At 40.1% G+C, this 26,459-nt stretch overlaps 1 protein-coding gene across 1 annotated transcript in view; it reads right to left on the reverse strand.

Moving 5' to 3' along the window:
- LAPTM4A (lysosomal protein transmembrane 4 alpha) overlaps positions 1–26,459 on the reverse strand; it is a 76,696-nt gene that overhangs the window by 35,618 nt on the left and 14,619 nt on the right. Inside the window, exon 2 of the mRNA XM_029595970.1 lies at positions 3,014–3,134. Coding sequence (XP_029451830.1) covers positions 3,014–3,134 — 121 coding nt within the window. The remainder of the gene's footprint in view (positions 1–3,013; positions 3,135–26,459) is intronic.

The following is a 26,459-nucleotide window of genomic DNA, read 5'->3' on the forward strand; positions in this document are numbered from 1 at the left end:
TGAGGTTTTCTGCTGGAATGTAGTTTCTATGTAGGGCTCTATAGTAGCCTGGCTTGTTCCATTTTCTTAATAGGAGGTGTACTGGTGTCATAAGGCCTAGTGTAATATTTTCAGTGTTGCCTTTTCTTAGGTAAGGTGTTTACTGTTAAGTGCTGGAAATTTGTGCTGTTTTGATGTGGGATGTTTTCTATTTATGCAATTTCTGTTCAGACAGAATATGTATCTTTCCATTGTGTCATTCCTAACAAAAATACTGGGCCTTTATTTCCACTGTGAATTGTAATGAGTAGTGTGCCATACATGTAAGCATGGTCTGTCAGGTGTGTCACGACAGGAAAAAGGATGATAATCAAGTTGACGTACAGCAATGGTTAATAGCAGTTAATGGACTTTTCCTCCATGAACTTATCTAAACCTTTTTTAAACCCAGCTACACTAACTGCACTAACCACATCCTCTGGCAACAAATTCCAAAGCTTGTACAATGAGTGAAATAATTTTCTCCAATTAGTTTTAAATATTTTAAATATTTAAGTGTTATTTGTAATGACTCCTGCAATAGTATGTCTTTTCATGTTATCGCAGAATATAGCACGGACTGCATGTCTACAATGAACATCTGAAACCTAGTTCTTCCTGGGAGTGCTGGAATCACTTAAATGTAACATGTTATTAAAACAAGACACACTGTTTTTTCAAATAGGAGGTTCCAAAGCCTTAGTGTCTCTTTCCTAATTACTGTGCCCATTTCCACTAATATTAAAGACAGACCTCTTTTTAAAAAGTTAATTTTCATGAGACACCCCCCCTACCACTGTCCAACCCCTACACAAAACAGCTCAAGGTTGCAAGATGGTAGAAATGTTGGCAGTGCTGCTCTATAAGACTGTTGCATGTTACTATTCTAAAAGAGCATGACGAGGGTAAAGTGAGGTCTCTTGCTGCTGTGTGATACAAAAACTATTCCTCGCGACCACTCCCCTTTGTTCCCTCACAATATATTTATGCTAGTTTCCCCACTGCAAGTCAGTTTCATGACTATCAGCCTCCTAGCGACAGTGTTTTCATATGGCATTTTCCGCCCTTTACTTTCATGTACTGCTTCATCACACATTCTAAAGAAAGGTTCAAATAAAAGTGCAGATTAATTTTGCTGCTCGAGTCTGCCAAGAGAATTGTTTATACAAATGTTGCTAGTTAAGGATGGAACTATGAGAAATGTGTTAAAGTGTCCTTTGCTTTCATTGGGCTCCCCAGCCCTCCTCACTTTGCATTTAAAATAAAATGCTAAGTGTGGGGGTGGTGGGAACCAGGGGAGTGCTCAGACAGTCATAGGAGGAAGTGTGTTTTTTTCCTCATGTTCGCTGGAAGGGCAGTGCAGCTACCCCAGCAGGAAGGAATGTGGAAACCAGATGGGACCCTACAGCATTCTGGCAAACTTTTTCCAGGCTTTCACCTAACTGTCCAATTAACTAGGCAGCCCAGACACCCGTGGTTCTATCCTGCCCCCGCCTGGTGGCAGACTGCAGTCACCAGAGGGGTCCAAGCAGACCGCCATGCAGCAGGCCCTGCCGGACCTCCTCGCAAACACACCTGGCTGTCGATTCATCAAGGTCTAATCCCAGGCTTGACATTCATGGCCAGGTGCCAAGTGGTTGCCCCAAGGCCACACTCTTCCTTACAGGCACCTTCCTGCTTCGTTTCATAGCTTCCAGCATTACAACAGTCTTTCCAGGACTGATGCCACCGCCGCGACAGCATAAACAATGTACAGCGATTATTTGCTAACAATTTGTACTAGCTAATAAGGGGGGGGGGGATTGGGCAGAAATTGCCCCACGCCAGGGGGCAGGGATGAAAGAGGCTGAACAAAGGGGAGCCGGCAGGTTTTAAAGCCTTTCGCCGGTTCCTCCCCATTGTCGACATCGTTGCGTCACTCCCCCAGCCAGTCATGTGGCCCGGCACCGGGGCGTGTCCTGACGACATCACCGGACCCGATCAACCAGAGGAAGAGATGTCACCCGCGACACGAAGAGGAGGAAGTCTTGCTTATGGTGCCGGCTGGGCGCTGCCAGCCCATTACAGTCAGCTGCCGGGGGGGGGGGGGGGGGAGGGGCCTTCACAGCCCTGGTGCTATGGTGGCTGCACGGATGTAGCAGGCACCTGGTTGTTTCCAGCACCCACACATCCATTCCCGGGTGCCTTCCACAAGTACAACAGAAAAGCAAGAAAATGCAGTGCCACTATGGGTCCTGTCACTAGATCACATTGGAAGATCACAGAATCCTTACTGGATGGATTATAACCAGTCATGTACCAACATGTGAAAACTGCACTTACTATTTGCAGAGACAGCACATGCAGTTTTTCTGCTGGGACCTTTCTACATATAAGCCCAGAAGAAAAACTGCACATTAAGTTTTGCAGCAGAAGTGCTCACAGAGAGAGGGAAAAGGAAAAAAAAAAAAAAAAAGTCACACCTCATTTTTATTACAAAATTTGAGCCACAAAACAAATTTCATGTGTGAGTTGCTTTGCATGATATTGCACTGCAACAACTTATTATTCAAATAAAATTTTGGAGGCAGAAAAACTACATGCAAAATTTTAATCATTGGAAAATGCAGAAGTTTGGCGTGTCTGTGCACAAAATGCATGTGCATTATTTGTGATTTGGGTGGAAAGCATGCATAACTTCATTTTCCTGTTTCTCCCCCCTACTGGGTGGAATGTTATCCTGTTATTTTCTTTCGCACACTAACTGCAGTTCTGTTGGTATATTTTTCTACCATTAGTTTTTAATAGCAGATGTAGTTTGTATTCAGTTTGTTACAAAAAAGGCAGACAGTTTTCAGAAACATTTAGTGCAACTGTGGTAGATACACAAGCAAGAAACAGTTTGAAGAATAAAATAGCTAAAGTTTCAACCTTCTTGGTAAAGATTTATAAAGGAGGAAAAAAAAAAAGTCTAGTACTACACAAGGTTGGGCTAATGAGGGCGCACAATACTCACCAGACATCTTCTCAGAAGCATAGTAGTTACCGAGAACCTCATACTGTAAGTCAACTGTTGGCACTATGTTAGGGTGAGTCACTTCCACAGTCAGGAAAATGCCCATTAGCAGGTGGACCACCTGCAAGCAAACCATCAACCAAATAATGAGGCAGTGAAGGGAAATGTTAAAAGCATACAGCAAATGGTACTTCATTCTTCTGCAAAACAAACATTGCCCATCTAATACTCAAGCATATCTACAATTTGATTTTGACCAGACTTCTCATTTTTAGAATGGAACAAAATCTCAGAAGAGAGGCAAACAAATACTTAGGCCTCCACTACTCTTCCCATTGTAAGAAACCTTTGTATTTTATAATACAATTTTCAATAATTTTTGAAGGCATTCAAAAACACAGAAAAGCAGTATCCAAAATCTAAGTCTGAACATGCATCTCCCATGCTGCCTGTGAATAGGTTCCAAGGCAGGCCAAGATTGCACAACCTCCAAAAAGCAAAAAGGACTGTCGACTAGCACTGTCTGCTGTCCGATAGCAATGCAGAGTACTCTGCACTACTAAGAAGTATACCTAATTAACTAGATAGGTAGGAAAAGAAATCATTAGAAAGTGCTTCCTAATCAGCCAGCCAGTATATCCCCTGGCACAAACAATGATGCTCCACTACTTCATGAAATCTTAAAGATGCTCTAACTTTAGCGATAACTAAACCATACTGCTGACCATACTTTTTTCTATTTCAGGAGCTCATTTTTGGAGAATGTTTTCTGCTAGAAAATACCCCCCTCCCCAAAAAAAAATCCAAACACAAAAACGAGAAGTAAAAGGAGGTAGTAGGGTAGTGGGTGTCAGGACTTCTCACAGAGGACCCTCAACCTCAGAACCATCTTCATCATAATCCCTGGTGTCTGTCCTTTTAAAGATTGTACTTCTCCCCCCTTTAAATATTTTAACTTTATCCCTTACACAGTTGTAAAGAAATAAGGAAACTGCAACACCTAACTGTCCATCTTTGCAACAGAGGATTCCATGGCTGGACAACCATGTCTTATGATTTGTTTGCATGCTTTGAAAAACACATTACACATCAACCTTGACTATTTTCCCTGAGCTTCAGTTCCCATGTGTAATGTGTTTTTCAAAGCATGCAAACAAATCATAAGACATGGCTGTCCAGCCATGGAAATTTATTTATTTATTTTTAAAGACAACATATCACACAAGATTTTTTTTTTTTTTAATCTATTACTATTTTGATAGAAGAAGCCTACTCAGCCAAAAATGCACTCAATGGCATTTGTAGCTATGAAAGGGGGGAGTGAAGCCAAGCAGTTGTGTGGTCTGCCATCATATTTCTAGGTTTCCAAATGCCACAATTGTGTTTTAAATGTACTACCTATTGTCTTCATGGAGTATCCCTAGTCAGATCCTAAGCTAAAAACTTAACCAGTTATTTACTAAACATGGTTGAGATACATTTCAATTTATAGTAAAAACATATTATATGATTCTGTTACTAGTGTAGCAATTTGTTTTATGATTGCTTTGTTTCATAAATGTAAACAGCTTTGATTAAGAAAGGAGATATCACAAGTTTAATAAAATTTTTTAGTGTAGTTTAACATTCATCTATCAATTTCTGTATCTGAAACTCCTTGGCAATACTACTAAGTAAAAAAGTAAAAGTTATCTTTATATAAACAGCAAGCATGATATTATCTAGCAGGGCTTGAGCTAGGGATAAATAAAAAAAACTTTAACCATCTTGTATGCTCAATTATGACATCTGGATCATACACCGGTAAAGGCGTCCAATTGATGGAGTAGAATAATTTGAGAAAACAGAAGGGAGACTGAGTCAAGGAGGAAAACTACTTAACAGCAGAGACGTTTCCATATATTTATTTATTTAAAGTCTCTTTTATACCGATATCCGTTCGCACATCGCATCGATTTACAATTAAACAGGAACAGTTGGGCAGAACCCGTACATATAACAGAGAAATACAAGTTAACTTTTTGGTCAGGGCCCTTACATGTAACTGAAAACAAAAGGCTAAAACAGGGATAGGGGATAGAGCTGACTATGCGGGGCAAAGTCATTAAAATCAATAAATATATACAGCAGAAATCGCTATATACGTATAACCGAAACTATATACATAGCTATGAACATAAATAACAAAGTCAATGTACAAAATCAACAGGCATAAGGCGAATTCTTAGACATAGATTCTTAGTCATATAGGCGATTCTTAGTCAAACAGTGGGGTGTTATGTAATGGGGGGTGACATGGGGTAAGCTTGCTGGAAGAGCCATGTTTTCAGTTTTTTTTTGTATATGTCTCCAAGCGTATATCGGGAGGCAGGGAGTTCCATATAGAGGGGCTGGCGAGAGAGAAAGCTCTGCTTATGGTGGATGATAATTTGAAAGATTTGATAGGTTGGGCACGAGGGTTCCTTGGAGGGCTGTACGGGTAGGTCTATTTGAGGCACGGGGAGTAGGGGGGGGTTGATCCAATTGAGGTTGGAGTTCAACAGACTTTTGTGGATGATGGAAAGGGCTTTATAAAGAATTCGAGAGTGTATAGGGAGCCAATGAAGTTCGATAACTGTGGGGGTGATGTGGTCTCTCTTTTTTGAGTTTGATAGTATCCTAGCGGCAGCGTTTTGTAATAGTTGTAACGGTTTGGTATGTGTTGCGGGTATGCCAAGAAAGAGTGCGTTACAGTAGTCTACCTTAGACAAAATGATAGACTGGAGTACAGTGTGGAAATCAGAAAAGTGTAGCAGCGGTCTGAGTTTTTTTATGGTTTGGAGCTTAAAATAGCATTCCTTGATGATAGATTTGATGAAGGGTTTAAAGGTAAGATGATTATCAATAAGAACACCAAGGTTGCGAACGTGTGATGGGAAAGATGTGGAGGAGTATGCAGGTGGGATGTCTGGGAGCGGTGGCCTATTAGATATGATTAAAAGTTCAGTCTTGCTGGGATTTAGAGCCAGTTGCATGTCATTTAAGAGCTTGTTGGAGGAGAGACAGGATTCCCAGTTTAGTAGAGCAGTTTGTAGAGAGTCAGAGAAAGGGAATGAGTTGCACATCGTCCGCATAAATGAAATGCTTGATGTGAAGGTTAGTGAGGAGAGTGGTGAGGGGAAGCATGTATATATTAAAGAGATATATATATATATATACATACATAGATATATAGATTCAAGGGAAGTCATTTTCAGTTTTGTTTTTAACAGCGTTATAGACATCACCTGCCGGAACATCCCCTGAGGAAGGACGTGTACCGTCCGAAACATGTACATGTTGGGACATTTATAGTCTGTAGGCACGATACATAAAATAGAAAAAAAAAAAAAAAAAAAGAGTTGGTTCTCTGTAAAAAGAAAGTGATTTATAGGATCATATCCAACAGAGTATAAGTGGTAGTGTTGTAGCAACTGGAAATATTGTCAACTAATCCCCGTGAGAGATATTTGCCAGATGTCATTGCAATATTCAGAACAAGGAAGAAGATTGAAATTTTAATAACACAAGTTCACATAGAAACACACAAAACAAACCGGAGGAGGCTGGCAGGTCTATGATTATAATAAGCCTGAACAAGGCAGGGTTGCCTACATGGTTATATGAGGCCTTGCCAACTTCTCAAAAAAAAATAAATTTTTTTCTTCAAAAAATAAAGTTCCACTTGGCATGTAGTTTTATTAAATTGTATTAAATATAAATATTTTACAAGTTACAATAATTCAGCATTATAATAAGATGAAATTTCCACAGTGAGTGAACCATTTGGTTCCCCTTTCGATTATCTTTCAATTATAAGTTAAGGCAAATTTAAGTTTTACATACAGTAGTCCTAATTTTCTATTTTTAAAGTTCATTTAATTGCATTTTTCAATTATATAAAATGGAGTATGCACAGCAGAAAAGCAACAGTTCCATGGTCCCTCACATATCCCAGCCCAACTGGGAGGGGTTTCCAAGAAAACAGGAGGCTAAAGAGGGGACCATCAGCTTTTGGAAAGGGTGAAGGTGGTTGAAGGAAGGGCAGCATGAGTGCTCAGCAGCTCTCTAAAAAAGAGAGAGTGTTAATCCAGCCTGTTCTCTGAAAAGGAGGAGTAAAAGGGAAAAGCAAAGTATGCCATACTGGGTCAGACCAAGGGTCCATCAAGCCCAGAATTCTGTCTTCAAATAGTAGCCAAACCAAGTCACACAAACATTAAATAGATCCCATGCTATGAATGCTGGCAACAAGCAGTGGCTAATCCCTATTAATAGTGATGTGGGTGCTCATAGGCCCTTAGTCTCAGTGAAATACTTTGACATATATATGAAGTTATTATTCCTGTACTCCTGGGTTTTGGATCCCAAGCAGTTTTGTAAGTACTAACAGTCTCAGCCTTACACTTGTTTTTCCTAGACAAAAGACTGTACATTTTGAACCGATGAGGTGTTTACATTCCATCTAAGATTATAGAAAATATTCTTAGAACAAGCACAAGGTTACTAATGGTGGCAAATTCCAAGAAAAACATTTACATACGAGACGAGGATTAACTTGAAAGCAAAGTTACTATATGGCTGTTCAGATTAGCTTTTTATTATAAACAATCATAGAAATTTTTGACAATTATGTAGCCTAGCTTAGGGGTTGAAAATATATAACTATATTCTATGTACTGCTGTGTTATCAGTAAAAATAGAGGGAGTTTATGCTAGTGTGACAATCTGCCTCTCCATAAAAAAGGTACCTTATTTAAATGTCTAAGATTTATATTATAACATTTAATAAAACTTATTTTCAGAGAACCACAACAATAGCAGTTTATGGACTTCTCCAGAAACTTATCCAAACCTTTAAGCCCAACTACACTAGCTGCCTTAATCACATCCTCTGGCAAGAATTCCAGTGCTTAATTGTGCACTGAATGAAAGAATTCTCTAATTTGTTTTAAAATGTGCTACTTGTTAACTTCATGGAATGCCCCTAGTCACTGAATTATCTGAAAAGGATAAATAAACCATTTACTCGTTGAAGACCTTTCATGATCTTAAAGACCTCTATCATATCCCCCCCTCAGCCATCTCTTCTCCAAGCTGAACAGCCCTAACCTCTTTAGTCTTTCCTCATAGGGGAGTTGTTCCATCCCCTTTATCATTTTGGTCACCTCTCTATACTTTCTCCAGTGCAACTATACCTTTGAGATGCGGCAACCAGAATTGTACACAGTATTCAAGGTGCGGTCTAACTATTTAACGATACATAGGCATTAAGACATCCACCATTTTATTTGCCATTCCCTTCCTAATAATTCTTATCATTGAAATAGTCTGCTCAATAAAGTAAAATATATAACTGACGCTCAAGATCTTTTTCCTGGGTAGTAACTCCTAAAATGGAACCTAACATAGTGTAGCTACAGCAAGGGTTATTTTTCCCTATATGCATCACCTTGCACTTGTCCACATATTTCATTTGCCATATGGATGCCCAATCTGCCAGTCTTGCAAGTTATTCCTTTATTTATCACAATCCATTGCGATTTAACTACTCTGAATAATTGTGTGCCATCTGCAAGTTTAATCACCTCACTCATACTTCCTGATCTATAAATATATTAAAAAAAAAATCACTGGTCCAAATACAGATCCCTGGAAGAACTCCACTGTGAAAACTGACCATTTAATCCTACAGTTTCCTATCTTTTAACCAATTTGCAATCCACAAAGGACATCTCCTCCTATCCCATTTTAGTTTTCTTAGAAGCCCCCCCTAAGGGACTTTTCATACCCTTCTGAAAATCCAAATACACCACATCTGTTAGTTTATCTTTATCCACATGCTTATTCACCTCTTCAGAAGAATAACACAGATTTGTAAGGCAAGACTTCCCTTGGGTAAATCCATGCAGGCTGTGTCCCATTAAATCATGTCTATCAATATGTTCTGTGATTTTATTCTTTAGAATAGTTTCCATGATTTTTCCCAGCACTGAAGTCAGGATCAACTGTCTATAGTTTCTGGATCACCTCTGGAGCCCTTTTTAGATATCAGGGTCACATTGGCCACCTTCCAATCTTCGGGTACAACAGAATTTTAATGATAGGTTACAAATTACTCGTAAAAGGTCTGAAATTTCATTTGAGTTCTTTCATAATCCTGGGATGTATACCATCTGGTCCAGGTGATTTTCTACTTTTCAGTTTGTCAATCTGGCCTACCACATATTCCAGGTTCACCATCATTTCAGTCAGTTTATCTGACCCATCACCCTTGAAAACCATCTCCAGAATGGATCTCTCCCCAACATCATCCTCAGTGAACAATGTTAGTCTTTCCATGATGGCCTTATCTTCCCCAAATGCCCCTTTAACTTCAGTTTTCTAAAGGTCCAACTAACTCCTTCACAGGCTTCCTTCAGATATATTTTTTTAAAAAGTTTTCCTTATGAGCTTTTGCCTCTATGGTCAATTTCTTTTCAAATTCTCTTTTAGCCTGTTCTATCAATGTACATTTAATTTGCAAATGCAGAGTCATTTTTATCAGATGGATCCTTTTTCCAATTTTTGAAGGAAGATCTTTTGGCTAAAATAGTTTACCTTATCTTTTAACCATACTGGCAATAGTTTGGCCTTCCTTCCACTTTTCTTAATGCATGGAATACATCTGGTCTGGACTTCTAAGATGGTATTTATTTAAAAAAAATGTAAAAGAGGTGTGGATATTCACTTGAAGCTGCACCTGTCAGCTTTTTTTCTCTTCTTTTTCTCATTTTATCAAAGCTTCCCTTTTGAAGGTTTAGTGCTAGAGCAGTGGATTTACTTATTATCCCTCTTCCAGTCATTAACTTTCTATCATGTTATCACCACTATTGCCAAGTAATCCATCACTGTTACTCACCAAATCCCTCACTCCACTAAGAATTAGATATAAAATAGCTCCCTCTCTTCTGTTCCTGAACCAACTGCTCCATAATGCTGTCATTTATTCCATCTAGGAACTCTATAGATGTCCTTATGTTATTTTATTTATTTAGCATTTTTCTATACCGACTTTCCAATAACAAAATTATTGATCAATTCGGTTTACATTTTAAACAACAACAACGACAAGTAAATGTCTTACAATGAACAGGTCGAATTAACTTGGATTAAGATATATGGGGGTAATAACATAATTAACATGAGCGGTGCCTAATATAGGCTAGAGGCTGGGTTTTAATGATAGACTACATTTACATGTTACATTTAACCAGTCAATATTTGGATAACTGAAATTTCACATTACTGCATTTCCAAGTTTGGTTAGCTTTCCTAATTTCTCTTAGCATTTCATTGTCCCTCTCACCATTTTGACCTGGTGGAAGATAGTATACTCTGACACATGTGATTTCTACCCATAAAATTCTATTGTGTATTTAGTCTTACATGATCCTTATCCTGTTGGGCTGTATGCCATCCCAGTCATAAAAGCACTACCTCCCCACAAAAATATTCCTCCCTATCATTAAGATACAGTTTTTACCCTGATATGACACTATCCCATTAGTTATCCTCCTTCCATGTCTCCGAGATGCCAATTAAAAGTGTCATCATTCACTGCTATATACTCTAACTTTCCCATTTTACTACTTAGACTTCTGGCACACAGACATTTCAAAGTGCGTTTGTTTGTATGAAGAGCCTGCTTTTCAGTTGACAGGGATAATTTGGTATCTTTTAGCTCAGGTAATGCTTTACTTATAGGCACATGGACTACTTTTGCTTTTATTGGGATCTCTGTTAGGATTGGTTCCACCCTGGTTAAGGTGGCACATGACCCTTTGGAAAAGAAGGCTCCCCCTTCCCCAAGAGGTCCCCAGTTCCATGGAAAAAAAACTTAATCCCTCCCTCTTCCATGCATTGAGACAACCCGAGCTCTGCCTGCCTCTGGGGACTTGCATGAAGAACAGTGAACATTTCAGAGAATGCTACCCTGGAGGTCCTGGATTTCCCCAACTAGAATAGGGTTGCTTTCCTACTCTAGTTGGGGAAAAAGAGGGAGTCTTCCTGTACAGGAACAAGAAACAAACATCAGATATCTACATTTTCTGATAAGCTGGCGATTTCAACCTTTTAGAGACCCTTCTCAGAGTAGAGGACATCATTCGAAAAGACAGGCACTAAAAAAGAGTCTGCTACAATTATTCCTAGGGGAATCATGGAACCTATATTACCAATCATTTGTGCTTTGCTGAGCTGTACTCAAGTATCACATTTTTTAAGAGATGCATTACTTTTTACAAGTTTACCATTTTCATGTTATTGATCTGGTCATCCTTTGTGTAAGGAGTATTACTTTCTAGACTGTAACTGAAACCCTAACAGCCTGCAAGCAATCACTCTCCACTCCACTCAATCTGAAAGAACCACTGGGACTAAATTGGTCCTGCCTCAGCAGCACCCAGTGCCCTCTTTGCTCCCAAGTCTGGTATAAAAGGGTTATATTCAGCACAAATTTAAATAGCACTCTCTTAACATTTTCCTTAACATTAATACTCTTAAAAAGGGAATAAGTGGACAACACAATGACTCCAATGACTTGAGGGCCGCCAGTCATTATGAGAAAGCAACAGGTGCAACCATCAGTACACTTAGATTTCCAAAGAAAGGAACACCAAAAACATAAGCAGATTTGTAGGCTGTGGTACTGGACCAATGAAACTGATGAGCTTCCAAGACTATACAAGTTCCCTTCTTCACATGTTACTGCTCATGTACAACATCGGTTTTTAGTCCAAAAAGGTGGTTTTGCAACCTACAGGATGAGCCCTGTTTCTAAATTCCTGCACTTCCAATATGCAAAGGGAGGCAATATTGCTCTTGTATGGATCACCACCGAGACCCCTACCTCAAGCAGTATTCATTCAATTCTAAAAGTTACAACTCTATGCTAGCAAAATGGTACAGGACCTGCACCATAAGCCCAATGCAGAGAGACTCAGGGAATTAAGAAAAAAAAATGAATAAGGACAAGGTGGTGTATAACAAACATTGGGGGAAATATATTTCCCTCAATGTTTGTTATACACAGTATACTATCTTCCACCAGGTCAAAATGGTGAGAGGGCCAATGAAATGCTAAGAGAAATTAGGAAAGCTAACCAAACTTGGTAATGCAGTAACGTGAAATTTCACACACACACACACACACTTTCAATGAAGTACAAAGAAGCAACTTTTTTTTTTGTTCTATTGAAAAAGTAGTTCCAGGACAAAGTCTCATGATATTTCTTCGTATCTCTTTACCAAGACAGCAGGAGATGCCCAACTGCCTACTAATAGCAGTGCTGGTAACTTGATAGTAACAGAATTCAAGCATGCTTTGAACAAATATGGAGGGCAGTGGCAAAGGTTAAGGTTAAGTCCAAGCAGTGTCTGTGATGACAAAGTAAGCAGGAGAAACTGGTGGGTAGGTTAATAAATCTTTATCTGCCAATTAACACAAATATATGAACAAAGTTACACACATATTTGCAGATTACTATAAAATGTTATTTTGAAGACAGCATCTGTTTAAAGTTTAAAAAAAAATACCCCAAAACAAACCAAACAAAGCCACACAACCGAGTCAGTGTTTTAGGGCTCTGAAGGCAACACCAAAACCCTGGCAAGAAGCTCAAGGCATCTATTTTTTTAAACATTAATTCATGTGGAATGTAAAGTTCCCCTCTCCAATCAGTGCCACTTCTCTCCTTCCCTATCACCCCCACTCCTATGATATAATGCATAAGAACATAAGAAATGCCATAACTGGGTCAGACCAAGGGCCCATCAAGCCCAGTATCCTGTCTCCGACAGTGGTTAATCCAAGTCACAAGTACACAATAGATTCCATGCTATTAATGCCAGCAATGAGCGGGGCTGCTGCTCTAACCTGTTCAGCTCCTACTCCTAATGTGGCCATTGCCTTTCCCTCTCAGTGCTTTTCTCACTTTCTCTCCCAGTCAGTGCTGCTGTCTCCTACTTTGTTTGCCTTCACCATTCCTTCAGTTCTCCCCCGGCACCTTGTAAATCAGATATGTGCCACACAAACTAAAGAAAAAATAAAAAAAAATATAAGAATGATTTTTAAAAGTTGTTTACTATAGTGTAATCTAACAAGACAATGCAGAGTCAGTTTTGAAAGAGCCAACAGGGTGTGGACAGGACATGGAAGCACAGCACAAGGTCTGCTTTCTGACTGAAAGCCAGCACAATTAGAATTCAAAAGCATCCTGAGGAAGCGTTATAAATGAATAGAGGCTTCAGTTTATAGTTTTAGGTTTCCCCTTCCTAGGTGTAAGGAGCCTTCCACTATACTTGAGATCAAGCAAACCCCTAACACATTTAACAAGGTGAAAAATTTACCATCAGCCTGTCTATCATTCTGTATGACACCCAACCAATCTAGGAATCCTTTTTATGGCTACATTCAGAGAATATATCACTTTAGCATTCTTCTGGTACCGATAGGGAGGGGGAAACCATATTACTCAGTCACCTGCTTGTAGCAGCAAGACATAATGCAAAACCATTGGAATTCCCCCAAATAAGCTTTAGTCCTGTGGAGCAAAAAGCCAACATAATGACTTCTGATCTAGTCCTATTGGACTGCTTACAGATATAGGATGCTTTGGGTGGATACAAAATAAAATTCTAGCAAGTCTGAAATAATGGGAATCAGTCCCATTACATTCTAGCAGGTGTGGCTAGATTTAGGGTGCTCCAGTGTAGATGCCAATATTTGGACACTGAAAATCAACCCCAAGTACAGTGCATTCAGGCCCCTTCACTTTTGCACTTCTCAATCTACATACAGTACCCTATAATGACAAAGCAAAATCAAGTTTGTAGAAAACTGTGCAAGTTTAAAAAACAAAAACAAACACAAAACAAAACACTGAATTACTATATTTATATAAGTATTCAGCCCCTTTGCTATAACACAAAGTTGAGCTCAGGTGCATCCTGTTTCCATTGATCATCCTTGATATGTTTCTCCAACTTTGAATCCATCTGAGGTAAATTCAGTTGATGGACATGATTTGGAAAGGCTCATACCTTCCATGCAAAGGTCTCACAGTTGACAGCACACGTCAGAGCAAAATCAAAGCCATGAAAGTAGAAGGAAAGGTCTGTAGACCTCCAGGAAGCCAAGATTGAACTCTTTGGCCTGAATGCCAACTGTCATGTTTGGAGGAAACCAGGTACCGCTCATCACCTAAGAAATACCATTTTTAAAGTGAAGAATGGTGGTGGCAGCATCATGCTGTGGGTATGTTTAATAGTCAGGATTGAAGGAAAGAACAGAGCAAAATAGAGTGTTCTCCTCGAAAACTTGCTCCAGAGCACTCTGGACCTCAGACTGGGGGGACAATTCCTCTTCCAACAGGAAGATGACACTAAGCACACAGCCGAGATACAGGAGTTGCTTCGGGACAAGTCTGTGAATGTCCTTGAGTGGCCCAGCCAGAGCCCGGACTTGAATCTGATTGAAAACAGGAGACTTGAAAACAGCTGTGCATTGATAATCCCCATCCAATCTGACAGTTTGAGGTTATCTACAGAGAACTGGAGAAAAATCCCCAAATCAGGTTTGCCAAGATTGTAGAGTCATACCCTAGAAGACTTGAAGCTGTAATTGTTGCAAAAGGTGCCTCAAAAGTACAGAGTAAGAAGTATGAATACTCATGTAAATGATGATTTCAGGTTTGTTTTTTTTAATTTGTACAAGTTTCTACAAACCTGATTTTGCTTTGTCATATGGGGTAGTAGTGTATGACGAGTAAGGAGGGAAAAAATGCATGTTATCCATTTTAGAATAAGGCTACAACATAAAATTTGGAAGTAGTATTTTATTGCCTTATGTAAATTTGCTTTTAGCTCCAAATTGAAATAAGACAGCAGGAACTGATGCCAACATCTGGAGCAGCCCTAGTGAAAGAGCTCTTTCCTAGACTCTAGATTGCTTTCTGGTATCTATCACTTCCTTGGGAGAGCAAAACCAGCTTAGTTTTTCCCCCACATGACTCTAAAGCTAAGGTCCGCTAAGGGCAGTCTGCTGCCTCCAAAAAAGGGAGAATTGCTGGCTTTTTAAAAATTTTATTGAACAAGTCTGCCTTTATTGTAAACCTCCAATGACCTACAAGAACAATACAGGGTACTAACTCTCTTAATTGCTTGATTCTAGTGATTGGAAACGCTTATGGAAAATAACCTCATCTTTAAAATGTACCGTTTTACACATGGAAAACAGCAAAATGTGACTGAAATCTAAATTTAAGGTTTTTTTTTTTTAATATATGCAAATAAAATTCTCTCCTACTGTCCACTCTCACAACTCTAATAGAAATAAAGCTTTTACACTTCAAGGAATCCATTTACGGTTTCCAAGCTAACACCTTTTACACAGTTCTTTTTTCTCAAGTTGTGAAAAATGGCAATTGTTTTAGCTCTGCTTTTGGTTGCTGCTGTTCTATTGCTCTGCTAGTCTTGATACCTGCAGTTCAGAATTGTTTAATTTTGTGCATAGGAGGTACTGGGCCTGGTGATGAGGAGGCTGTTGGAAGCCTTAGGGCATTGTAAGTTTTGAGTAAATAAATGCAGGGCTCATTTTACATTTGAGCCAAAAATTAAAGGTGAATATGAGCTATGAAAGATATTCTCTACACCAGCATGTAAATTGATTTAATCTCACTTATCCAGTGACAAGACCCTCCTAATCAATGGACTTCATAGGTCCTAAAAAAATATCCTTAATGCTTGGGCAGTTAAAGGAAAAAAAATCTTAGCCTCGTATAGCTTATTGGCTGATAATAAGTATCATCCAACCATGATTCAGTCATGCAGAGAAGATTTATACGATTAAGCTAAATTTACCTAAATCATGTCCTCCTGGATATTTGTTTTTGATTAACATAGAAGGGAAAAAAAAAAAAAAATTCAGGAGTAACATAGGGAAGTTTTTTGCTGTCACAAATTCCCATCATTCAGCCAAACTGCTCAGGATACCTTCTGATAAAAAGGTGGTTTCTTTTGGGATACTTGTAGTTTATATAACCCTTCATGTTTGACAAAATTGTCCAGTTTTAAAATAACAAAAACAAAAAAAAATGACCGGGTCTAAAGGTTACAATTTAATACCAGCAAAGTCAGAAGGTGCAGTTGGAGATCTAGTGATGGAATGCTCTATTGTTTTAGTGCAAGGTTTAGTAGAAGTATAGCAGCAAAATTTGGTGCAAGCTGTAGAGGACAGCTCCATGGGAAATTGAATGCCATATCTGGAGAGGAAATGAGAGATTATGCATGAGGGAAAAGACAATAGAAAGGCAGAAGGAGTGTAAAAAAAAACAAACTTACAAATCAGAACTTAAAAGATCTACTCTACTTCAAAAGAGACACAGCAGGTTACAAGGGAAAACAAGTTTTTGCTCTAAAGACAAGTTTCCAAAAATAGTTTTCTACCCCTGACATCAGGATGACAAAACATTTCATAAAAAGGTTAATGCAAGCCAAAATAGATCTTAATGCCCAGAGCAAGAAGGCATTACTTTCCTAGGAGAAAGCACTCCGATTCATCTTGTAAATTTGAAAGCTCCCTTTGTAAGTACCACCCAAAATGTATTTGGAAAACAAAACAAAAATAGCTACAGCAATTGCTGGGTGTACAGCTTGTAAACTAGAAGAGATACACTTGTTAAGCAAACTATTAGCAAAGCTGTATTTTATATACTCAATGACACAGGAAAAAAAAAAAAAAAAAAGTGTTAAGCACAAGTTTAAGTTTTATTACCAACATTTCATCTGAACTTCCCACCCCATTTTTCCGATTTTAGAATATTTTGAGTTTAAAAGGCCATCTGTGGAAGTCTCCAACTTCCAGAACATATACAGTTTGTGTAAGGGCTCTTTATTCAGTAAAGAAACGAAACTAGAAGCAAAAAAAAAATAAATCAATATTTTCTCCCCACTTCAACAAATTTGGGCTTGCACCCAAGTTTTCTAATGACTTTTCTACACCTATCAAATAAACCATTACGCCAATGATCTGTTGCAAAATAAAGTTTACGATCATAAGCATTCAATAGCCACACCTAGTAACATACATACTTGTGATTACTAAATACACAGCACAGATCTTTTAAAAGCTAGTCACTCAAATCTAAGAAGAGTGAGAAACCAAAACTGCATGTTCCTATTCTTCTAGTTCAAGTGCCACATGTTGACTAAAAAGAGAGACTCCTCACAGCTCATAAAATATATTAGAATGTAAAAAAACAAAAACAAAAAACCACACCCCCCTTTCAATGCTTCCCATTGAAGTGCCTGCCAAATTCTTGAAGCTTTTACAAAAACTGGCATTTAATTACATTTGAAAAAGGGAGGCCTCTGAAGGTGGCCCAAAAAGGTGCTATTTTTGAAAAGAGAGCAAGGTGGGTTAGCAGTTCCGGATTTTCAGAAATATTTCATAGGACCCTCAACTGAGCAGCTCTCACTGGTTCCAATGTATAAGCTTAAGTGAGGGAGATGTCTCAGGGTATATTATGTACCAAGTTGTGGGGATCAGAAAGGTCTCCCAGTAGGAGAACATCACCCTGGTGTAGCAGGAAGTGATCCTGTAGCAAGGACCTGCTCTCCAGGTGATGTATTGTCCTCTCGCACTGAGGACAAATCTCCCAGGGCTACTGCCCAGGAGGGAAGGGTTAGGCCGGCCATCATAGTTGGTGATTCAATTATTAGAAATGTAGATAGCAGGGTGGTTGGTGGACGTGAGGACTGCCTGGTAACTTGCCTGCCTGGTGTGAAGGTGGCAGACCTCTCGTGTCACCTAGACAGGATTATAGACAGTGCTGGGGAGGAGCCGGCTGTCGTGGTACATGTGGGCACCAACGACATAGGAAAATGTGGGAGAGGTTCTGGAAGCCAAATTTATAATTTTAGGTAGGAAGCTGAAATCCAGAACCTCCAGGGTGGCATTCTCTGAAATGCTTCCTGTTCCACGTACAGGTCCCCAGAGGCAGGCAGAGCTCCAGAGTTTCAATGCATGGATGAGACGATGGTGCAGGTAAGAGGGATTCAGCTTTGTAAGGAACTGGGGAAATTTTGGGGGAAAGGGGAGACTTTTCCGAAAGGGCGGGCTCCACCTTAACCAGAGTGGAACCAAGCTGCTGGCACTAACTTTCAAAAAGGAGATAGAGCAGCTTTTAAACTAGAACAAAGGGGAAAGCCGACAGTCACTCAGCAGTGCATGGTTCGGAGAAATGTATCCTTGAAGGATACTAATGAAACAGGAGAGAGTTAGGGCATCCCAACAGAGAGGTTCCATTAAAAGCAAACATAGTTCATATACCTAAATGTAAAAAATCACCAAAGCTAATGATTTCAGAATTATCCCAAACAACTAAAAAAACAGGTTGGTAAAACAAGCCAAAACCACACTTTGAAATGTCTGTATGCCAATGCCAGAAGTCTAAGTAGTAAGATGGAAGAGTTAGAGTGTATAGCAGCAAATGATGAGATTGACATAATTGGCATCACAGAGACTTGGTGGAAGGAGAATAACCAATGGGACAGTGCTATATCAGGGTACAAATTATATCGCAATGATAGGGAGGATCAACTTGGTGGGGGTGTGGCACTTTATGTCCGGGAGGGTATAGAGTCCAACAGGATAAAGATCATACAAGAGAGTACATGCTCAATAGAATCTATATGGGTAGAAATCCCATGTGTGTTGGGTAAGAGTATAGTGATAGGAGTATACTACCATCCACCTGGACAAAATGGTCAGACAGATGATGAAATGCTAAGAGCAATCAGGGAAGCAAACCAATTTGGCAGTGCAATAATAATGGGAGATTTCAATTACCCAAATCAATTAAATATTAGCCTACAAAGGTGTCAGCAAGCCTTGACGTTATGTCTAAAGTGACATAACGTCAAGGCTTGCTGACACCTTCGTAGGCTAATATTTAATTGATAATTTGGGTTCCACATTTTTGGTTATTCGATTTGCTGTTGTGGTTAACCACTGACTCCCCTATTGAGTAGATTTCAATTACCCCAATATTGACTGGGTAAATGTAACATCAGGACTTGCTAGAGACAAAGTTCCTGGATGTAATAAATGATTGCTTCATGGAGCAATGGTTCAGGAACCAACACAAGAGGGAGCTATTTTAGATTTAATTCTTAGTGGAACGCAAGATTTGGTGAAAGTAGTAACTGTGGTGGGGCCACTTGGCAAAAGTGATCATAACATGATCAAATTTAAACTAATAACTGGAAGGAGGACAATAAGTAAATCTGCAGCTCTAACACTAAATTTTAAAAAGGGAAACTTTGATAAAATGAGGAAAATAGTTAGAAAAAAACTGATAGGTGCAGCTGCAAAGGTTAAAAGTGTTCAACAGGCTTGGACATTGTTTAAAAATACAATCCTAGAGGCACAGTCCATATGTATTCCGTGCATTAAGAAAGGTGGAAGGAAGGCAAAACGATTACCGTCATGGTTAAAAGGTGAGGTGAAAGAGGCTATTTTAGCCAAAAAAAAAAAATCCTTCAAAAATTGGAAGAAGGATCCATCTGAAGAAAATAGGATAAAACATAAGCATTGTCAAGGTAAGACAGGCGAAGAGAGAATTTGAAATGAAGTTGGCCATAGAGGCAAACTCATAATAAAAACATTTTTAAATATATCCAAAGCAAGAAATCTGTGAGGGAGTCTGTTGGACCATTAGATGACAGAGGGGTTAAAGGGGCTCTTAGGGAAGATAAGGTCATTGCAGAAAGACTAAATGAATTCTTTGCCTCCGTGTTTACTAATGAGGATGTTGGGGAGATACCAGTTCCGGAGATGGTTTTCAGGGGTGATGAGTCAGACGAACTGAACGAAATCACTGTGAACCTGGAAGATGTAGTAGGCCAGATTGACAAACCAAAGAGTAGCAAATCACCTGGACCGGATGGTATGCATCCTAGGGTTCTGAAGGAACTAAAAAAATGAAATTTCTGATCCATTAGTTAAAATTTGTAACCTATCATTAAAATCATCCATTGTACCTGAAGACTGGAGGGTGGCCAATGTAACCCCAATATTTAAAAAAGGCTCCAGGAGCAATCCGGATAACTATAGACCAGTGAGCCTGATTTCAGTGCCGGGAAAAATAGTGGAACTATTCAAGATCAAAATCGTAGAGCATATAGAAAGACATGATTTAATAGGACAAAGTCAACATGGATTTACCCAAGGGAAATCTTGCCTAACAAATCTGCTTCATTTTTTTGAAGGGGTTAATAAACATGTGGATAAAGGTGAACCGGTAGATGTAGTGTACTTGGATTTTCAGAAGGCGTTTGACAAAGTCCCTCATGAGAGGCTTCGACGAAAACTAAAAAGTCATGGGATAGGAGGCGATGTCCTTTTGTGAATTACAAACTGGTTAAAAGACAGGAAACAGAGAGTAGGATTAAATGGTCAATTTTCTCAGTGGAAGAGGGTAAATAGTGGAGTGCCTCAGGGATCTGTACTTGGATATATATATATACACAGATCCCTGAGGCACTCCACTATTTACCCTCCACTATTTACCCTCTTCCACTGAGAAAATTGACCATTTAATCCTACTCTCTGTTTCCTGTCTTTTAACCAGTTTGTAATTTGTAATTCACACACCGTATTTTTCACTCCATAAGACGCACTTTTTTTCCCCCAAAAGTGGGGGGAAAATGTATGTGCGTCTTATGGAGCGAATATATAAAAAAAAAACAAAACAAAAAAAAAAAAAAAAAAACACAACCCCCCCCCCCCCCCCGACTCCCCCAAGACCTGCCAAACGTCCCTGGTGGTCCAGAGCTTTTCAGATATATTTAAACTCAGCCACTTGTTGTCATGCAACCCGAGAGTCAAGTAGCTCTTGCTTTTTTTGATTTCAAAGTTGTGCTTTAAGCAAAACATGAGAAAAAAAAAAAAGTTGTTGCTTTCTAAAATGTATTTAACATTGCTCCCTACTCAAGATAGTAAAGCTAGATGTGGTAGATTGGGAACAATACTGGGGGGAATCTGATATATCCTATGATTGTCAACTACAGTGTGGTCATCTGGGACCATTTTTCCATATTTTGTGGATGTACTCAAATACTGCAAATTTCTGGAAGAGGATAGAGGGGACAATCAGCAATATTTTATCTGTAAAGATTCCCTGGGACTCCCAGAGTTTTCTATCTGGATTCCTGGCCTACCAATGCAGAGATTTTGTTAAGTAATCTGTTGTGTGCTGCCCCAGTGTGAAGTGGGAGCCCATCGAGTCAACCCAAGGGACTCTTACAGAAGGTGTAGTTATCACATCATGGGGTACACTTTAAAAGGTTGCGCATGGGCATGCGCACATGTACACACGATTTTATAATTTGTGCGCGCAAGTTAAAGGGTCGGCACGCGCAAGGGGGTGTACACTTGTGCACCTTGCGTGCGCTGAGCTGCCTTCCCCAGTTCCCTCCCCCTTAACCTGATCTTCCCACCCCTTCCCCTAACCTTTCCCCTCCAAAATTTTTATTTTACCTTTTGCGCCTGCTGGCCAACTGCCAACGTGCAATCCCGGCACAGTAGCAAATATGGCCACTGTGCCGGGAGCCTGACCCTGCCCTGGTGCTTTGTGTGCCGCCGGGCCTTTTTAAAATCCAGCCCTATATGAATTACTGAACTGCAATATGTAGAGGCAAGGTGCAGCTTCACATACCCATTTGGGAACCTTTTCTGTGTTGGTAAACAGTACAGCTGAACCTCATGTTTAAGTTACCGCCATCTGTGATTTATTTTAGAACGTTGCTAGGACGAGGAGGTGGAATAAGACCGAAAACACCCATGGAAGTATGTTTTGAAAAGTTTTTGTATTGCATTGAAGCATACACTATGAGGCAGTAAGAAAACTTTCAAATACAACACACAAGGAGAGAGTGTCACATATCTGTGCAGAAGATCTGACAAAGACTTGAAGGGCTCACAAAGCCATGCACAGCAACCACCATGCATGCTCAGTGAAAAGACTGAGATGGGTCTATTGAACACAGTCAGATGACATCACTCGTGTGTCATGACTAGTTCAGCCATTCTTGTAGATGGTGAAATAAGATGACCTATCATATGGGTAAACCCAAGAGACAAATTAATACAAACCAATATAGTGTGAGAAACTAAGAATCACTGGTTATATATTACATATCTTAAAACTAAGCAGTCACTTAATTTGGATTATTACAGGAATTACTACTGAAGTTTCATCCTTCCACTTTTGTTTCCTGTTCATTATCTAGTACATGGCTATCACTTCTGTACAATATAAAGCCAGCAGCTGGTACTAAATAATTTCTAGGAAACTTTCCCAGATAAAGTGCTAAAGGATTCACACCAGAAAAAAACCCTCATTATCAACCTCCAGGAGGCATTTAGACAGGCAGTCTCATAGCACCTCTCCTCCATCTTCCCACAAATGAACCAGTATAAGCAGCATAATCTGTTGTTGTAATTGTACTTTAGGTTCTTATTGCTATTGTAAAATGTTATGCTGTAATCTGCTTTCAGCAATACTGAATAAGGTTATAAGTTTTAAATAAACCCTTATTACAGCCTATAGTGGAAAGACAGTTGGGACTGCGGAGCACACTGTATAACCCGCAGTCGGACACAGGTTGAATAGGGGCCAATGAATCTGCTAATGCAATATTCAACGCACATCCGACGCGGAGAGAGTCTAATAGCGCTAATCACATGCGTCTAGGGTGCACATTTAGCACTCAGCAATTAATGCCTGCCTGGAGTAGGTGTCAATAGCTGAGCACATTTAGAACAAGTACAGAAAAGCAGAAAAAATGCTTTTCTGTACTTTTTTAAATGCTTAAAGAAACTGTACTTAGACGGTCAAGTTAGGGAAACCGAGTGGGGTCGCGTTAGCAAGGAAGCGCTAGGGGCACACAAGCGACTCTAGCGCCTCCTTGCTAACACGACCCCCTAATTTAAATATTGCATGGCACCCCCCCCCCCCTTGGGCTGTTCAGCGCCCGCTTTCTACGCACTTTTATTGCATCGGCCCCATAGTAAGTAGATAATAGTAGATGACTAACTGGACTATCCAGTCTGCCCTGTTATTCCTGCCACACTGCAAAGATATCTCTCAACTACCAGCCATAGAGAGTGTGACCACCTGTAGAGTATACAGTAGCTTGCAAAAAGTATTCAAACACCCCCCAAAAAAAAAAAATTAAAAAAAAAAAAAAATCAGGTGTGGATTAGAAACTATACTTATAAAGACCGTTCCAAACAGTAGTTTATGGCAAACCAGTACACTCTTAAAGTCACAATTCTTATTTCTTTGCATTCAAGCCCTTCAGACTAGCACTTGGTAGAACTACCTGTTGCTGCAATAACAGCTTTAAGTCTGTTGGGTTAAGTTTCTACCAGGTTTGCACACTGTTTGGGAGTGATTTTTGCCCATTCTTCCTAGCAGATTTGCTCCAGGTTGGTTGGATGACGCTTATGGACTCTTTTTCAAATAGTGCCACGATCTTGAGTGGACTGAGATCTTGATTGACTTGGCCATTGTAGAACATTCACCTTTTGTTGTTCAACCACTCCTGTGTTGCTTTGGTCTTGTGCTTGGGATTACTGCCCTGCTGAAAGATGAACTTTATCCCAAATTTGAGGGTTGCTTTTTTTTGTTTAGCTGAATGAAGCAAGTTGTTTTGCAGTATCTCCCTGTCTGTTGCACCATCCATCAGTCCTTCAATCTTAAACGAGATGTCCAGTCCCCACTGAGAAAAAAAAAGCATCCCCACAATATGCTGCTGCCACCCCCATACTTTTTATTGTGATAGTGTTTTGCCGAGGAATGGGTAGTGTTAGGTTTTAACCACACATAGCACTTTGGCCAAAAAGCTCCATTTTTGTCTCAGCTGACCACAAAACCTGTTCCCACATTTTTGCTGCATCATTGAGATGTTTTCTGGCAAACTACAGACATGCTTTGATGTGCTTTTTATTCAGCAATAGCTTCTTTCTAGCCACCCTCTCATGCAGGCCAGTTGTATGCAGAGCTCTTGCTATGGTTGACTGATGCTCCTCCACTCCAATCTCAGTGTCTGAACTCTTAGTTGGCCTCTGTGGCTTCCCTCACACGTCTCCTTCTTGCTCTGACACTAAGATTTGAGGGACAGACTTATCTAGTCAGTATCTGGGTGGAATGATGCAGCTTCCATTCCCTCACAATTGATCCAACAGTGCTCACTGGAATATCCAAGCACATAGATATTAATTTTGTAGCCTTTTCTTATCTTGTGCAAGTCTCTTAACTATCTTTAAAGTTTCCTTAGAATGCTCTTTGTTTTCACAGCTTTCTTTCAGATTCACAGTTTAACCAATGGTACTGGAATTAGGGGGGCTTATCAGAAAAGCTGGCAATTTTAAATGATTCACAGAGAGGCCAATATCTGTGTAAAACTTGAGCTTCCACAGCAAGCAGCATTTTTCAGTTTTTACACAAAAATGCAGAGAAAATAAATTATGATTGAGAATTTACTTTAAGAGCATGCTGGTTTGCAACAAACATTGTATGGAACAATCTGTGCAGGTGTAATTTGTAATCCACAAATCTGCTGTCTTTTTTGGGGGAGGGGGTGTAGAATACTTTTCCAAGCTACTGTATCACTTATCCTCCAAGACAGTATTGTCATCTTCCTCATTTGTATTTATTTTGGAAAGCAAGTTGGGTTACCACACGCTGTTTTCTGTAGATATAGAGTGCATGAGCCATGCTGTATGGGTGCGACGTCTCCCAGCAGCACGGTTTGGAACTTCTCCAATAGCAGAGCTTTGTTCTGCCCATGCGCAGGTGTTCGCATGCAGCTACCTCAGCAGTCATCAACGGTTCCTCTCAATTGGTATACAAGAGCGTATACCATGACCATCGAGGCTGCCAGGGAGGTGGGTGGGTTCACATGGCTCATTCACTCTGTTATCTACAGAAAAAGGCAGGTTTGCTTACCGTAAACTGTGTTTCCCTTAATAGCAGAAAAAATTAGCCATGCTGTCTGGGACGTCCCTCCAAGGGTGGCTAGGTGGAGCTTCTCAAAAGGTGAGAGCTTTGCTCTGTGTGCGGCTGCGTGTCCTTTCCCTCGTGGCTCCATTTTCTTCTCAGTTTATTCCAAGCAGCGTCTGAAGCATGAAGTGGAGACTGTCCAGGGAGGTGGGCAGGATGAATTAGCATGTCTAATTCATCCTGCTATCTTCAGGAAACACTGTTTACTGTAAATAAACTTGCTTTTCCCCTCACATATAAGCAGGCTGAATTAGCCATGCTGTCTGAGTCCCCAGCTGAAGGTTGTGAGCGCAGTCCCTGTGGGAACGTTGCGCAGTTCCCGAGGCTGAGTAGGACATGCTGCGCCCAATCTGGTCCAGAGTAGTGGACAGTCTCTATGTGGTCCCTGATAGGCAGATCCATACTCTAATTACCACATCCGCAGTGGCTTCCTGGCAGAGACAGTATTGGGAAGTGAAAGTATGGAATGAGGACCACATAGTGGCTTTGCCTATGTCCATTATAGGGACCTTACATAGGTGAGCTGACACTGCCATCGCTCTCACCTGATGGGCCTTTGGTGAACTAGTCAGGGTCTCTAATCTTTTATTGTAAAAGAACTGCATGCATTGCGAAACTCAAGTTGAGGGAGAGTCCTCTTTGAGACCGGCAGACCCATGGCATTTGGGATGAAGGAAACATATCTGTGAAGTTCTAGATTCGGAGTGCATTTTACACTTATAATAGGCCAAGGCTCGCTTGCAGTCTAGCATGTGGAGCAGTCCTCTCACCCTCATTTGTGTGTGGCTTCAGAAAGAAGGGCAGCAGTTTAATGGTTTGATGTGGAAAAACGAAACTACCTTTTGTAAGAATGAGGGGTGTATCTAAAGTCACCTTGTTGTGATGAAATTCAAGGTATGGTGAATAGCGAACCAGAGCCTGCAACTTGCAGACTTCTTAGCGACTAAAAACAGAACTTTCTATGATATATCTCATATGACTACTTTCCAGAGGTTGAAAGGGTGGAAGAGACAGCTGATCCAGAACGAGGTTGGAACAGGAAGTCTGAACCAGTGGTTGCAGTCATAGAATGCCCCTCATGAACTGGGAGACTAGTGGGTGGCTGGACACCAGTAGGCTATTGTAGGAATGATGGTAGGCTGCAATGGCACTGACGTGGACCCTCACAGAAGCTGTCGCCAGTCCCACCTTATAAAGGGAATGGAGGTACTCTAAAAGGAGTTCCAGTGAGAAGGGGTGTTTATGCCTTTTCACACCATCTAATCCACTTGCCCTGATAGTTCCTTCTGGTAGAAGAATTCCTGGATGACACCAGAACCTCT

This window comes from Rhinatrema bivittatum, chromosome 3, assembly GCF_901001135.1.
Source record: "Rhinatrema bivittatum chromosome 3, aRhiBiv1.1, whole genome shotgun sequence".
Classification (NCBI taxonomy): Eukaryota; Metazoa; Chordata; class Amphibia; order Gymnophiona; family Rhinatrematidae; genus Rhinatrema; species Rhinatrema bivittatum.